This window comes from Globicephala melas, chromosome 1 (assembly GCF_963455315.2).
Source record: "Globicephala melas chromosome 1, mGloMel1.2, whole genome shotgun sequence".
Lineage (NCBI taxonomy): Eukaryota > Metazoa > Chordata > Mammalia > Artiodactyla > Delphinidae > Globicephala > Globicephala melas.
Window position 1 is genome coordinate 23,977,150 of NC_083314.1, and position 15,370 is coordinate 23,992,519.

The 15,370-nt window shown below is 35.5% G+C and overlaps 1 protein-coding gene across 19 annotated transcripts in view; it reads right to left on the reverse strand.

Annotated features, from left to right (window-relative positions):
* Nucleotides 1-15,370, reverse strand: part of CDC42BPA (CDC42 binding protein kinase alpha) — a 325,266-nt gene that overhangs the window by 261,028 nt on the left and 48,868 nt on the right. For 18 of the 19 annotated variants that reach the window (XM_030868499.3, XM_060304871.2, XM_060305121.2 and 15 more), the window contains exon 2: nt 308-399. In XM_030868499.3, coding sequence (XP_030724359.1) covers nt 308-399 — 92 coding nt within the window. Of the gene's footprint in view, nt 1-307; nt 400-15,370 lie in introns of those variants that run through there. The other variant, XM_060304835.2, reaches the window with a different exon arrangement.

Consider the following 15,370-nt stretch of genomic DNA (forward strand, 5'->3'; position numbering starts at 1 on the left):
AGTATACACACTACCAGATATCAAGACTTCTTAAACTAAAGTAATTTAAGGCAGTGAGAGACAAACAGACCAATGGAACAGAAGAGAGTACAGAAACATACTCAAACTTCAATGACATATGAAAAACAGAAATATCTTGGAAAAAAATTCCATGTAGAAAGACTTCATTCAGAAGTTTAATGATTTCTGATCAATGATATCAATTACAACACCAAGTAAATAATATTTCAGTTAAATTCTCTCACAGACTGTATAAAATAGCTTGCAAAACAATTATCAGATCTTCTATAAAATCTTTATCTCTTACCTCTCCAAAAGCCCCTCGACCAATCACCTTTAATATTTCAAAGTCTTCTCTATGTAATCGCATCTGTTTCACTTTAGAAGTAAATGGTTTAGCTGAAACAAAAAGGCAACATCAATTACTTAATGAACTGTGATACAAATCAGATATAAATAAGGATATTTCTTACTTAAACAATAAAAATGAAAATAAGGATTAAGGATTACGCCAAAGTATTTAATAGTCTCATCAAACTATATTGAGAATAGATTTAATTTTCATATGATGTTTATTTCTTATATATGAATTATATTTTGGGTGAGAAACATTTTCTTAAACACCAAATAATGCAAAGTACTAGTGATGTACAAATCAGACCAATTTATTCTCATTTTAAACATTCCGTGTATTCTAACTCAATGCTAGATACATATTTTAGGACAAAGGTCCAAGAAGTAAAAGCAAATTTCTTGGCACCAGAGAGAAATTCAGCAATCCCTACCAAGTAAATTAGTATTTGTCACACTCATTCATTTATTGATCATTTTAACATGCCTTTAGCAAGAGCTGACATTATACAAAGTATGGTGGCAATTACTGGAGCTTAAAACAAATATAATTACAATATGGTACCTTCATTCAAGAACTTCTCAGTCTTCAGAAATAGATACAGTATGTACACACATATAACACAGTAATGCGATAAAAGTTTCTAATAGAGATAAATACAAAGTGCTTCAGGATCAGTGAAAATGGAACCCTAATTCTCTTGTAAGAACACTAATGTTTCACAGAGGAACTAACATTGGATCTGGACCTTGAGGACTAAGTAGACTTTTGCTAATTTGCCTGTTTGCAATGTACTATAAATATTCCCAACAGAGGGAGCAATATAAGCAAACGAAGAGAGACAAAGTGAACTTGGGTGATAATGGTAAATAATCCACTGTTGTTATAGAATTATAAGAAGAAATACAAAGAAATCAGGGCTAGAAAATGGAAAATGGAAGTGGCCTTGGATGCCATGCAAGGAACTTAGACATTATTCTATTAATTATAGGGAACATATTGACATTTTTTTAAAAAATTATAAAACCAACTGCATGTTCTGCTGCCTTAAGAGAAATATAGACCTGTCTCCTTTCCTCCCCTCATGTCCCTCCTTATTCTCACACAAAAAGGAGTTAATACAATTAAATAGTCACTGTATATGGGTACAGCTCTCTTCTCTTTCCTACCATGCACGAGAGTGTGGAAGATCAAAGGTATGTATTTGAGCATTAGAAAGGGAAAGAGACACAGCAGGCCTTACCACTTGCTTTGGTCTAAATGTATTTAGCCCTAACTACCGATACATTAGGAAAGAGGGGTATTCCACATTGCAAAACCCAGTCTACTAGAGATTTCTGTATTAGTGTTTTAGATTATAAGGAAAGGAAATAGAGATTGAATCTCTATTTGGAATTCACACAACAGAAAATATGATCAAAGAAACAGATCAAATTTGAATAAAGGTATAAAGGATCTCATACTGTAAGAGAGAGAAGATGTAAAACCATGGCAGCCAGGAAGTGAACATTTTGATAAAATGACCAAGATATCTTGGTTTTGAACAATCTGGACTGGACAAACGGTGAGACTGTGGCAACTGGGAATCAGTCAGGGTCCTAACAGGAAATAAATTATCCCAATCTGAGGAAGGCTTATTTACAAATAGACTATTTACAAAGGTATAGATGGGTTATAAGGGAATGGCAAGGAAGAGTGAAATCATCTTGAGCCTAGTGTCCCTCCCTTTCCCAGCTTCTACACAAGCATATCAGAAATACTTGGTTAAGAACAGTACACATAGAAATGTGTAAATTAAAAATAAAGATGTGGAGCCAGCCAGTGTGAGAAGAGTGCTAGGCTAGTTGCTAGCTAGAGCTGGAAAATATCACAAAGCAGCCTACAACATTACACTTAACAGTTCTTTATTTCTTTTACTTCACTGTTTATTACCCTGACCCCCTCAAGATTTCCAAATACCTTAATCCAAATAGACGGTATGTTCTATATCTTTGTCTCGTTCTGACCCTAAATCCAAACAGCATTTCATCACAGACAACTATGTTTATTCTTAAAGAATAATTCTGTGTATACCTTCCTCTGGGTAACATCCTACTTATCTAAAAGGTTAGAAATCTAGGTATTTCAATCCTCTAAAACATTACCGTAAAGCAGGGAAAGAAACTTTTTTAAAACTAGAGTAACGGAAATACAATTCAGGTAAGCAAATGATTGTTGAAACAATCTTTTAGCAAGGTACAAAGGATAACAATATGTCAAAATATAAATGATGTTATCTTTCCATGCAATAGTATACACCCTGAAAGCACCAAGCAAATGAATACTGTTAAATCGTGCATAATTAGGATTAAGGATTTTATGAGCTATCCACGCTTTATGGGAGCCTGTAGTATTAACGAACTAGAAGAATAATCCTGTCCATTCTTTACTTCCTGGAACCTGCTAGTAAAAATCCCATTTCTTTGACATAGCAAAATTATTCTATTTTCAGACATTCAAAAATGAGTTAAGTCACAAATTTCTTCAGAAGGCTCATAGTTTACTAAATATTTATTCAATTCACTCGAAAAGTAACTTTGAATACCCGCTATATGCCAAGCACTTTATAAGATGTTAGAAGTATGAAGATAAATAAAATAGTCCCTGTCCTCAAGTAAACAAATTATGCAATAAGTGTTACTCTCCCATTTTAAATTTTCAGTGTTTAAAACAGACTTACACCCAAAAAATTATGCTCACATTACAAGGAATGAGAGAAATGCAAATAAACTTACTGCTAATATTCTATTATTTAACAACCAAATATGCCAAAAATAAAAAACCTGAAACCACCAAGTGTTTGCCGGAGTACGAATAACAGGTATTCTCACACATAACTGGTAGGACTGTTAATTACAACCTCTGTGGACAAGATTTGGTTTTCTTTTTCATTCTCTTAACATGACATTTTACTTAAAAAGATTTTAGAAGCTGATACATCTTTGTATACCTTGAGATAAACGTTACTTGGTTATAACGTAATTTTTTAATACATAGATGAAATTGCTTTGCTTTGATTTTACTTAGGAATCTTACATTTGTGTTTATAAACAATTCTGGTTTACAATTATATTTTTTCTGTACTATCTTCATCTGGTTTGGTACCAATAATAAACCAACCTCATTAACTATGTTGCGTAGCTTCCTCTCCTTTTCTTTTCTCTAAAATAAAATAATTCCAGGTTTTTCAAAGATCTCAATGTGAAAAACAAAACTACAAACCTTTTAGAAGACAATAAAGGAGACTATGACTATAAGGTCTGCTAAAACTTGCCAGTGAAACACCTTGCACGTGTCATTTTGTTGGATTTTTAATATTTCACTTCTTTCACACTGTCATTTTCATTTTTCTGTTTCTACCTGTGACAACTGTATTAATTATGTTTTTCTAAGAAATTATATATTGCATTGAAATTTTCAAATTTATTGGGATAGGGTGACATAATATTCTTTTCTTTATAAAACTCTACTACATGAACAGGTTTGATCCCTTTTTAATTACTAATATTATATATTTAGGTCTATTTTCATTATTTTTCTTTACTAATATTGCTAGAAAGTTTGCATATTTTACAACTATTTTTCCAAATATACATTATTTAGACTTGTTTATCCTTTCTAAAATTCTGTGGAGTTTTCTCTTCTGCTTTAGTAGGTTCTTACCTGAATTTACGTAAAATTTCAAAAAAAGTAAATAAAGGCTAATGTTAACCCTCGGCTCTCACCCACCAAAAAATCAATATAGCCATACTGATATTAGATGAAAGAGGTATTGGGTGGGGAGGCATTAGTGGAATAGAAATTAAAAGGAGTCATACATAATGATTAAAAAAAAACAAAAAAACCCAGCTGAAATTAACCAGGACACAATAAGTCTAAACATGTATACACCCAACAACATAACCTTCAAATGTGTAAAGCCAAATTGACAGACATAAAAGAAGAAACAAACTCACCTTCCTAAAGGGAGATTTTACTCTCTCTCTCAGTAACTCATAGCTCAAGCAGACCAAAAAACAATTTTTTTAGTGTATTGAGTGGCATACATGTAACACTCCACCTAAGAGTTGAAGAATTAATTTTCAAACACACACTGAACCTCTACAAATTTTTATAGTATGCAAGGCATAAAACTACCTCCAACAAAATTCAAAGTATTGGGAACACAAAAATAAAATTCTATGAGTACTATGCAATTAATATAATTAGAAATCAAGAACAGAAAGACCAGAGGAAAGCCCATAAGCTCTGAACTCTGACAATAATTTTGAAGAAGAAAGTAATAAGGTAATTAGAAAATATTCAGAACTACTTAATAATAAAAACATTACATATCAAGACTTCTAGAATATAACTGGGGGGGAGGGGAAAGCCCTCAATATTTATACTGGGAAAGAAGGAAGGCTGAAAATTAAGATGTCAGATATGTTAAGGTCAGACCAAGAGACTAAAATCAAAGTAGAAGGAAAAAAAATAAGGAGGAAAAAAATTAAATTAATTAATTAATTAATATCATTTACAACTACACATCTGCCAAAGACAGATAACTGGACTCTAATCACAAGGAAATAATCAAACTTAAATTCAGGAACAATCTAAAAAATAACTGGCCTGTGGTATGACAAGTTTCAAGACACAACAAGGACACTGAAAGATAAAAAAAAGTCTAAAGAACTGCTCCAGATTAAAAGATTCTAAAGAGACATTAAAACTAAATGCAGAATTCCCTGGTGATCCAGTGGTTAGGACTCCACCCTTTCACTGACAAGAGTGCGGGTTCTACCCCTGGTTGGAGAACTAAGATCCCGCAAGCCACACAGCATGGCCAAAAAATAAATAAAATAAAATAAAAACTAAATGCGGGCTTCCCTGGTGGCGCAGGGGTTGAGAATCTGCCTGCCAATGCAGGGGACATGGGTTCGAGCCCTGGTCTGGGAAGATCCCACGTGCCGCGGAGCAACTAGGCCCGTGAGCCACAACTACTGAGCCTGCGCATCTGGAGCCTGCGCTCCGCAACGAGAGGCCGTGACAGTGAGAAGCCCACGCACCGCGATGAAGAGTGGCCCCCGCTAGCCGCAACTAGAGAAAGCCCTCGCACAGAAACGAAGACCCAACACAGCCAAAAATAAAAAAAATAAATAAAATACTGAATACATAACTACTTTAAAAAAAAAAAACTAAATGCAATGTGTAATAATGGACAGGAACTCATAGCCAAAAATAAAAAATAAACATTGCTATAAAGGATATTATTGGGATAACTGGTGAAATTTCAATATTAAACATGTATTATATAATGTATCAGGGTTAAATCTGCTAAATTAATAATTGTACTGTGGAGATATCTAAGAGAATGCTTTCATTTCTGAGAAAACAGATGTTGAAGTATGTACAGGTAAGGAGTCAAGATATCTATATACATAAGAATGAACATAGATCCTTATTTTACACCAAATACAAAAATTAACTCAAAGTGCATCGAAGATCTCAACTTAAAAGTTAAAACTATAAATACTTGTAGAAGAAAACACAGGGGAAAATCTTCATGGCATTGGATATGGCAACGATTTCGTGCACATGACACAAAAAGCACAGGCAATAAAAGAAAAAAATAGATAAACTGGTTTCATCAAAATTTAAAACTTTTGTACATCGAAGTTTAGTATTAAGAGAGAAATTAAAAAACCTACAGAATGGTGAAAAATATTTGCAAATCATATATTTGAAAAAGAATTAATACTAGAACATATAAAGAACTCCTACAACTCAACTGAAAAACAGCCCTATTAAAAAATGGGCAAAGGTTTGATTAAATATTTCTCCAAAGATATACAAATAGCCAAAAAGCATATGAAAAGTTACTAAACACCAATAATTAGGGAAATGCAAACCAAAACCACAATGAGATATCACTTCACACCCTCTAGGATAGCTATAAATAATAACAATAATAATAATAAATTAATAAGTAAATTTTACAAAACAGAAAATAACAAGTGTTGACAAGGATTTAGAGAAACTGGAACCCTCATACATTACTGGTGGGAATGTAAAGTACTTTTTATGTATGAATGTAAAAAGCTATTTTGGAAAAGTTTGGCAGTTCCTCAAAAAACTGAACATAGATTTACCTTATGACCCAGCAGTTCTATTTTTAGATATATATCCAAAGGAATTGAAAAAAGGGATTCCAATAGATCCCTGTACACCAATGTTTATTACAGCATTATTCACAATAGCCAAAGGTCCATCAACAGATGAATGGATAAACAAAATGTGGTATATACATACAACAACAGTTCAACCTAAAAAAGAAATAAAAGTCTGATACATGCTCCAACATGGATGAATCTTAAAAACATTATGATAAAATGTTAAAAGAAATAAGCCAGACATAGAAAGGCAATTCTTGTTTGACTCACCTTATATGAAATATCTAGAACAGGCAAATTCATAGAGGTAGAAAATAGATTAAAGGTTACCAGGTGCTGGAGGGAGGGTGGAAAATGGGGAGTCATTGCTTAATGGTTATAGAATTTCTCTTTGGGATGATGAAAAGTTTTAGAAATAGCCAGTGGTGATGGTTGCACAACACTGTGAATGTAATTAATGCCAATAAATTGTACGGTTAAAATGGCAATTTTGTATTACATACAGTTGGCCCTTGAACAACACGGGTTTGAACTGCAAGGGGCCACTTACAAGCGGATTTTTTTCAATAAATACATACTGCAGTACTACACTCTCTGCAGTTGGTTCTGAACCTCTGATGCAGAATCGCAGATGCAGATGGCCCACTATAAAGTTATAGGTGGATCTTCCACTGTGCAGGGGTCAGCACCCTTAATCTCCACATTGTCAATTGTACTTTACCACAACTTTTTTAAATTAATAAGATAAAACAGTAAGATAATACCACTGAATTGCATACTTCAAATGAGTGAATTGTTTACTCTGTGAATTATATTTCAATAAAGCTTTTTAAGGAAGAAACCTTAACATACACACACACACACACACACACACACACACACACACACACACACACACACACACACACACACACACACACACACACACACACGATGGGTTTCTTGACATGGCTGTTACTCCCAGACTCTAACTCTCCCCCTTCCTTGAGAGAATCTAAGCTGGGGGTAAGTATTATCTTTGTCTTACAGGAAACCACCAGAAGAGAAAAACAAGAGGCCACCAGACCTGATTAGAACTGGTGAAACCCAAGATGGTGAGAGACCTGACCTCCCGTAGACCCTGAGCCTCATTATACATTCATTGTAATACATTAGCATGCAAAATGACACACCCACCAACAGCCATGACAGGAAGTACCGGACCATAGCAGGAAGAAAAGGAGGTGGCATACCAGTTCCAGGAAGAACAGTGCCTATTCCAATAAAACCAATGCATGTGCCTCCCCCTCGTTAACCCTACGTTTAAAAATCTCGCCTTGACTGCTCCCCCTAAAAGAAACTGATTTGTAACTAAGTTCCTGCTTCTCCATTCTCTGGCCATTGAATAAAGCTTGTGCTGTTTCAGTCTCAGCACTGGTTTGGTTACTGGCTGTGGAAATCCTCACGGGAAAAGACTCTCCCCCCACACCACACCCCCACTGAGGCAGGGGGTTTTGACCAGACTGGGGCCCAAGTGGGAGTCCACAGAGACAATCCAGCAATGGGTTGACACATAAAGGCCTTATTAGAACTGAAAATGGGAGCATAACTATAATTCAAATAAATTATAACATCAATCTCCAATACTTAAAAGGAGCTTTGATTTCTACTATATCTCAGGGTCACAAAACAAAGGTATTATTAATACATACTTCAAGTTCCTCCGAAGGATAAAGCAGAAGTCCCAAAAAAAAGTTGCTGCAGAGCTAACACATAAGGTATATTATACCTATTATTATAATCTGTGGTACAAATAAGCAACAATAACTATTAAAATCTATAGAGGGGTATATAGGTATTTTATGATACTCAGATAGTACAAAGAAAATGAACCAAAACAAAGTTAAAAGCTGTACAATTTATTACTGAGCACTCCATTCACAATGTCTGAGACAGTTTAAAAGATGCCCTAACACATTATTAGAGATGAGGGTCAGATATTAAATGAAATCATGAAATAGAATGAGATGATTCACAACTTCAACTACTGGAACATTTATTTCTATATTGCATTTGAAAAATTTGATTATACACTCAATTTACTGCCAAAAGTTCATTAGCACTATCTAACAAAAATGCTTTATTTATTTATTTATTTATTTATTTATGTCTGCGTTGGGTCTTCGTTGCTGTGCGTAGGCTTTCTCTAGTTGCAGTGAGTGGGGGGCTTCTCTTTGTTGCAGAGCACAGGCTCTAGGTACATGGGCTTCAGTAGTTGTGGCACGGAGGCTCAGTAGTTGTGGCTTGCAGGCTCACTGATTGTGGTGCACGGGCTTAGTTGCTCTGCGGCATGTGGGATCTTCCCAGACCAGGGCTCAAACCCATGTCCCCTGCATTGGCAGGCGGATTCTTAACCACTGCACCACCAGGGAAGTTCCCAAAAATGCTTTATACAAAGATATGTAAAATAAAAATCATGAATTCTATCTACCAAAAGGCCATTTCAGGCACTCCGTGCAATTTAAATAATTTTGGATATATAAGACTAGTTGCAAAAACTCTGTATTCATTACAGTAATTTTCAAAGAATTAATAATCACTACACTACTGTCCTTGACAAAAATCAAGGCAATACAAGGGCCCAATCCAGTCTGCTGTGCTGCTAAACAATGGCTATGTCTATACTGAATAAATGCTATATTCAGTGACCTTTCACAAAGTACTACACCATCTAATGATAACAATATGTTGACTTTCTTTAGTGCTGTCCAGTTCAGCGCTTTCACTTGTGGCACATACTTTCTGAAATCTGTGCCACGCCACCTCACTCTCCTTTCTCTGAAAATCTCCCCTAGAATCTCAGGGGAAGGTTAAATATATATTGTGGGGCCACACTTCACAGGTCAGAGTAAAGTGATCCAGAGTAGAAAACTGACCAAAGCTGTGGAACAAATAATTTACAACTGAACTCAGAAAGACTTAGTCTCTGCAAGTGGTTATAAGAATTAACATAAAAACTCAGTAGTTATTGGGGTAAGCATTCTACCACAAGGCTAAAAGCTGGGGAGAAAATTAGTTCTGCAGAAAGATACAAAGCACATGCATGAAGAGAAGGAGATATGAATGACAAGTATTATTATTCCCATTTTACAGAAAAGAAAACAGGTTCAGAAAGGTAAAATAAATTCTGAAGATTACTAGTAAGTGGTACTAATAGGATTGAAGCTCTGATCTGTCAGGCTCCAAAGCCTTTCCAATATAATATGTCTCTTTCTTCCCAAAAGTTCTGAAATTAACACAGATACTGGAATTTAAGAAATCAAATATGAAATAATTCTAAGTTAAAAAAAAATCTCTTTGAAGCTGCAAAGAAAGCATATTTCTATCTGAGCCACTCACACAACTGCCTGGTTCACTGTACACTGATAAATGAACGGATAAATGAATGAATGATTCTAAAATAAAAAGAATTCGAAGTTTCAATATGAAATGCCAGGTATACCTTGCAAGGCATATCCTTTTCCCTGCTGAATGTAGCCCAAGATCTAAACACGGAGTCTCCTTCAGTTCTCCCCTCCAGCCTGCCTCCTCCCAACAGCTACTGTCCAGGCCTCATGGGAACAGTCTGCTGGTTTCAAACCACTGGTAATATTAGCTGCCATGGCTTGAGAAAGGAACCTAGTTAGTGGTTCCAATAGAAAAAGAAAGTGGAAAGTAAGAAGATGAAGAATAAAAACAAAGACAGAGCCTGAAGGCATAAAGAGGCCTAGAAGAAAACAGTGAGTACTGGAGCAAGAGATTTTAACCTTCCCTTCACCCATGATTCTGCTTCCTCCCTTTCCTCTCAGATTTCTCCAGTGGGTGTCCATCCTTCCATTTGTCCTCTCCCTTATCCTTTCTACTGCATGTCCTTCCACTATGGATGCTGATACTAATCTGCAGTGGAGGAACATGAGAATCAGGGACCAAAACTAAGGCAGGGAGAAAATCCATGCAGAAGGGAGGGAGGAAGAGAAATATGAGGGAGCAATGACAAAAGAATAGTTACTGAAGTCACATTAAACTTTTATCAGTTTTATCAGGTTTTATGTCTATATTTTACAAATAAAATATACAATGTAGTTTTAAATTAATATATAGTAGATGATGAAATATACTGCAACTATATACGAATCATCTGTACAAAGAATAAAATTACAAGTGGTATGTTTCTGAGATGTTTAGCAATGACAGGAGGACAAGTGTAGCACTGTGTTATTGATTTTTAAGCCCATAAAATAGTATCTTTGACAGAGTATTTTTTAATTTTTTAAATAATTGATTACTGAAAGAAGTTTCCAAATAGTCCATATGTGTTTATGGTTTTGGCGCCTTAACAGGCAAAGGTAACGGATCCACACACATAAAACCATGCAACAAACCCACAGAAATGCTGAATAAGAGACACCCATGAGAAATTTTAAATATACATTCAAACTCAAAAAACAGAGAGAGAGAGAGAGAGAGAGAGAGAGGCATGGGGAAATTCCCAAGAGCCAGAAATAAAGAAGTCCAATCAAAACACAGGAGCAGATGCTGCAAAAAGCATAATATTGGTCCTGGGCACAGTCGCTAACAGATCCACAGGAAATATGCGGGTATTGCTCATGACCTAAGAGGGGGGAAAGAATGGAATCAATACTCCTGATTAAAATCAGGACCCAGGACCCTTTCTCCACGTAAGGGAATAACAAAAATTCTGACTCTTGGTTTAGGGGAGCAGCCCAGGATGGAGTGGGGGGTAATGTAATGGGGGAGCATGTGACAGTTTGGAGTCTGAATTTATACTGCTCATGTGGCAAAGGAATCCTCAGCCAAGAAATGAGTATTAAATCTGGTCCCAACCCCACAGAGCAAAGCACTCAGAGAGAATAGAACTCAACCCAGAAAAATATACCCCAATCAAAAGTGAGCTCACAATCTAAAAATTTAAACCACATGAGGAAATAGTCCACCATAGTGTAAAGTAGGCAATTTAAACAAACAGGAACATTAGTACCCCCAAGAACTCAAGAGAATAGTACGATCTAAAAAACACCATAAAATAAGTGGGTAATGATGACTAAGAGATAGAATATAAATGATAAAACAGATATGAAAATCTACCAAAAGAAGTCAAGAAATTAAAGGTATAGTCATTGAAATTTAATGTTATTTTAAATAGTAACATGTGCATATATGATAAAATAATGAATTTAAATCACCAATTTACTTCTCTATATGCTGTTTATAACTACTCAAACCTTATTTAAAATAAAAAAAAACCTCTTAATCAATAACTCAAAAAAAGGGAGAGTTTACAGAGAGATCACAGACTACTTCAAGAATATGGTATAAGGCTATGAACTCCTCCCAAAGAAAAAGCACAGGGCTTCCCTGGTGGCGCAGTGGTTGAGAGTCCGCCTGCCAATACAGGGGACACGGGTTCGTGCCCCGGTCCGGGAAGATCCCACATGCCACGGAGCGGCTGGGCCTGTGAGCCATGGCCGCTGAGCCTGCACATCCGGAGCCTGTACTCCACAACGGGGGAGGCCACAACAGTGAGAGGCCTGTGTATAGCAAAAAAAAAAAAAGAAAAAGCACATATACCTCAAATTTTATATATCATACAGAAAGATTACTAGATACTTCATAATCCTAGATTAAGAAATGATGTTCTACCAATGTATGGATACCAAGGGGGAAAGGGGTGGGGTGGGAGGAATTGGGAGATCGGGATTGACATATATACAGTACTATGTATAAAACTGATAAATAATGATAACCTACTGTATAGCACAGGGAACTCTACTTAATGCACTGTGGTGTCCTAAATGGGAGGGAAACCCAAAAGGGAGGGGATATATGTATATGTATGGCTGATTCATTTTGCTGTGCAGTAGAAGCTAGCACAACATTGTAAAGCAACTATACTCCAATAAAAATTAATTTAAAATAAAAGAATAGAACTACCATACAACCCAGCAATCCCATTACTGGGCATATACCCTGAGAAAACCATAATTCAAAAAGAGTCATGTACTACAGTGTTCATTGCAGCTCTATGTACAATAGCCAGGACACAGAAGCAATGTAAGTGTCCACCGACAGATGAATGGATAAAGATGTGGCACATACATACAATGGAATATTACTCAGCCATAAAAAGAAACGAAATTGGGTTATTTGTCGTGAGGTGGATGGACCTAGAGTCTGTCATACAGAGTGAATTAAGTCAGAAAGAGAAAAACAAATACCATATGCTAACACATATATATGGAATCTAAAAAAAAAAAAAAAAGGTTATGAAGAACCTAGGGGCAGGACAGGAATAAAGACGCAGACATAGAGAATGGACTTGAGGACACAGGGAGGGGGAAGGGTAAGCTGGGACGAAGTGAGAGAGTGGCATGGACTTATACATACTACCAAATATAAAATAGATAGCTAGTAGGAAGCAGCCGCATAGCACAGGGAGATCAGCTCAGTGCTTTGTGACCACCTAGAGGGGTGGGATAGGGAGGGTGGGAGGGAGGGAGACGCAAGAGGGAGGAGATATGGGATATGGGGATATATATATATATATATATATATATATATATATATGTATAGCTGATTCACTTTGCTATAAAGCAGAAACTAACCCACCATTGTAAAGCAATTATACTCCAATAAAGATGTTTAAAAAAAAAACCATAAAAATAAAATAAAATTCTCCCACCTAAGAAAACAAAAAAGAAAATATAAATACAAAAACATAAGTTAAAAAAAGAAATCACGTTCTAAAAGGTATTAAGTATGTAGACATATTAAACCAAATTACATGTCATCACAGAAAATATCACCTGATTAAAAAAAAATCAGCCTTTTAAGCCATATGATAGCCTGAGAATGTCATTTTCCACATTCCCAGCATCAATGAATTCTACTTCCTATGACACACTAGAAGGAACTAGGAACTAGACAGCGTGAACTTATTGCACAGATTTAAAAACATCTTCCTTTACAAAATCTTTCTTTCCTTACAAAATATTTCTTTAAAATAAAAACCAGTGGTGAGCCAGATTTGTCCAATGGTGTCATAGCTTCCTGAACCCTGGACCAACAAAACAATGAAACAGAAATAAGTTCAGTTATTTGCACACATATACCTAAATGAACGCATAGGAAAAGAGTCTAAAAAGATATAGGCCAAACAATTAATACAGAGAACTTCTGTGAAAGAGAATGGACATAGGGCACAGAAAAGGAGGGACTTTCACCTTTACTACTGAAAGCAGAGAAACATTTGATTAAAAATATGGAATCTGAGGTCAGACAGACCTGAGTTCAAGGTTAGGGTTTGTCACTTATTAGCTATATGATCTCATACTAGTAACTTATCTTTTATGAACCTCATTGCAAAATAGAAATAATAGAACCTAAGTCAACAGGTTGGTTGTTTTTTCAGTTTTATTTTGTGGTAAATATATATAACATAAAATATGTCATTTTAACCACTTTTGAGGGTACATCACTGGCATTAATTACATTCACAATGTTGTACAACCATCACTGCTTTCTATTTCCAAAACGTTTTCATCACCCCAAACAGAAACTCTGCAACCATTAAGCAATTGTTCCCCATTCCCCTTTTGCTCCAGTCCCTGGTAAACTCTATGATCTACTTTATTTCTGATTTGCCTTTTCTAGGTATCTCATATAAGTGGAACCATACAACATGTGGTTTATTTCTGGCTTATTTCACTTAGCATAATGTTTTCAAGGGTCATCCATGTTGTAGCATGTATCATAACTTCATTCCTTTTTAGGGCTGAATCATACTCCATTGTGTGTGTGTGTGTGTGTGTGTGTGTGTGTGTGTGTGTGTGTGTGTGTGTGTGTGTGTGTGTGTGTGTGTGTGTGTGTGTGTGTCACATTCTTTTATCCATTCATCAGTTAATGAACACTTGGGTTATTGTGAATAATGCTGCTGGGAACACTGGTATACAGTACTTTCGTGCTGTTGTTGTGTTGTTTTACAATTAAATAAGAAAATACAATACTTAACATGATATTTCATGTATATAAAGGCTCAATAAATGCTAATTATACTTATATATTGTTTGAATGGTTTAAATAAACCTGTGTTCATGTATTGGGTTGGCCAAAAAGTTAGTCTGGGATTATGGAAAAACTCGGACAAACTTTTTGGCCAACCCAATATAACATGTAAATTTTTTTAAATAACTGCTCCTAAGAGCATGATCTGATGGTAAAACAATCATATAACTAAAGAAAGAATGTGTCCAGGAGGACGATATTGATCAGGAGAGAATATTTGTGAGTGAGAAACCTAAGTAGTAGTCTTTCATGCACAGTAGATGGGGATGCTGACAAATGAACAAAACATTAATCCACCTGACATGTCATTCCTGCCATGGAATAGCCCATTCCTGCCATGGGCTATCAGAACTTAAATCCATTAGAGTAACTATCCTTATTCCAACTCCATTCTTTAGGCAAACTTCTAATAAAATACTTTCTGCAAGAAAAAAAAAGCACCAGTAGGGCTGACACAACTAACTCCAATGCTCGATAGATATATTCTTTATTGTAAATCACTAAACTAGCATTCTAAATTCACCTACTTTGCTTCCTATAAGACTAGTAAATATATTAGCATCCCTAATTTGATCAATTCTATAAGGTTGAGTCTCATAAATTCACCAATAAAATGTCGTCATTAATCATTTAATTCTACATTTAATTCCTTATTGAGCTCCTGTTCAGTACCAGCCACTGTGCTAGAAATGACTAGTTACTTAGTCTTCCCATAGTAACAATTTAC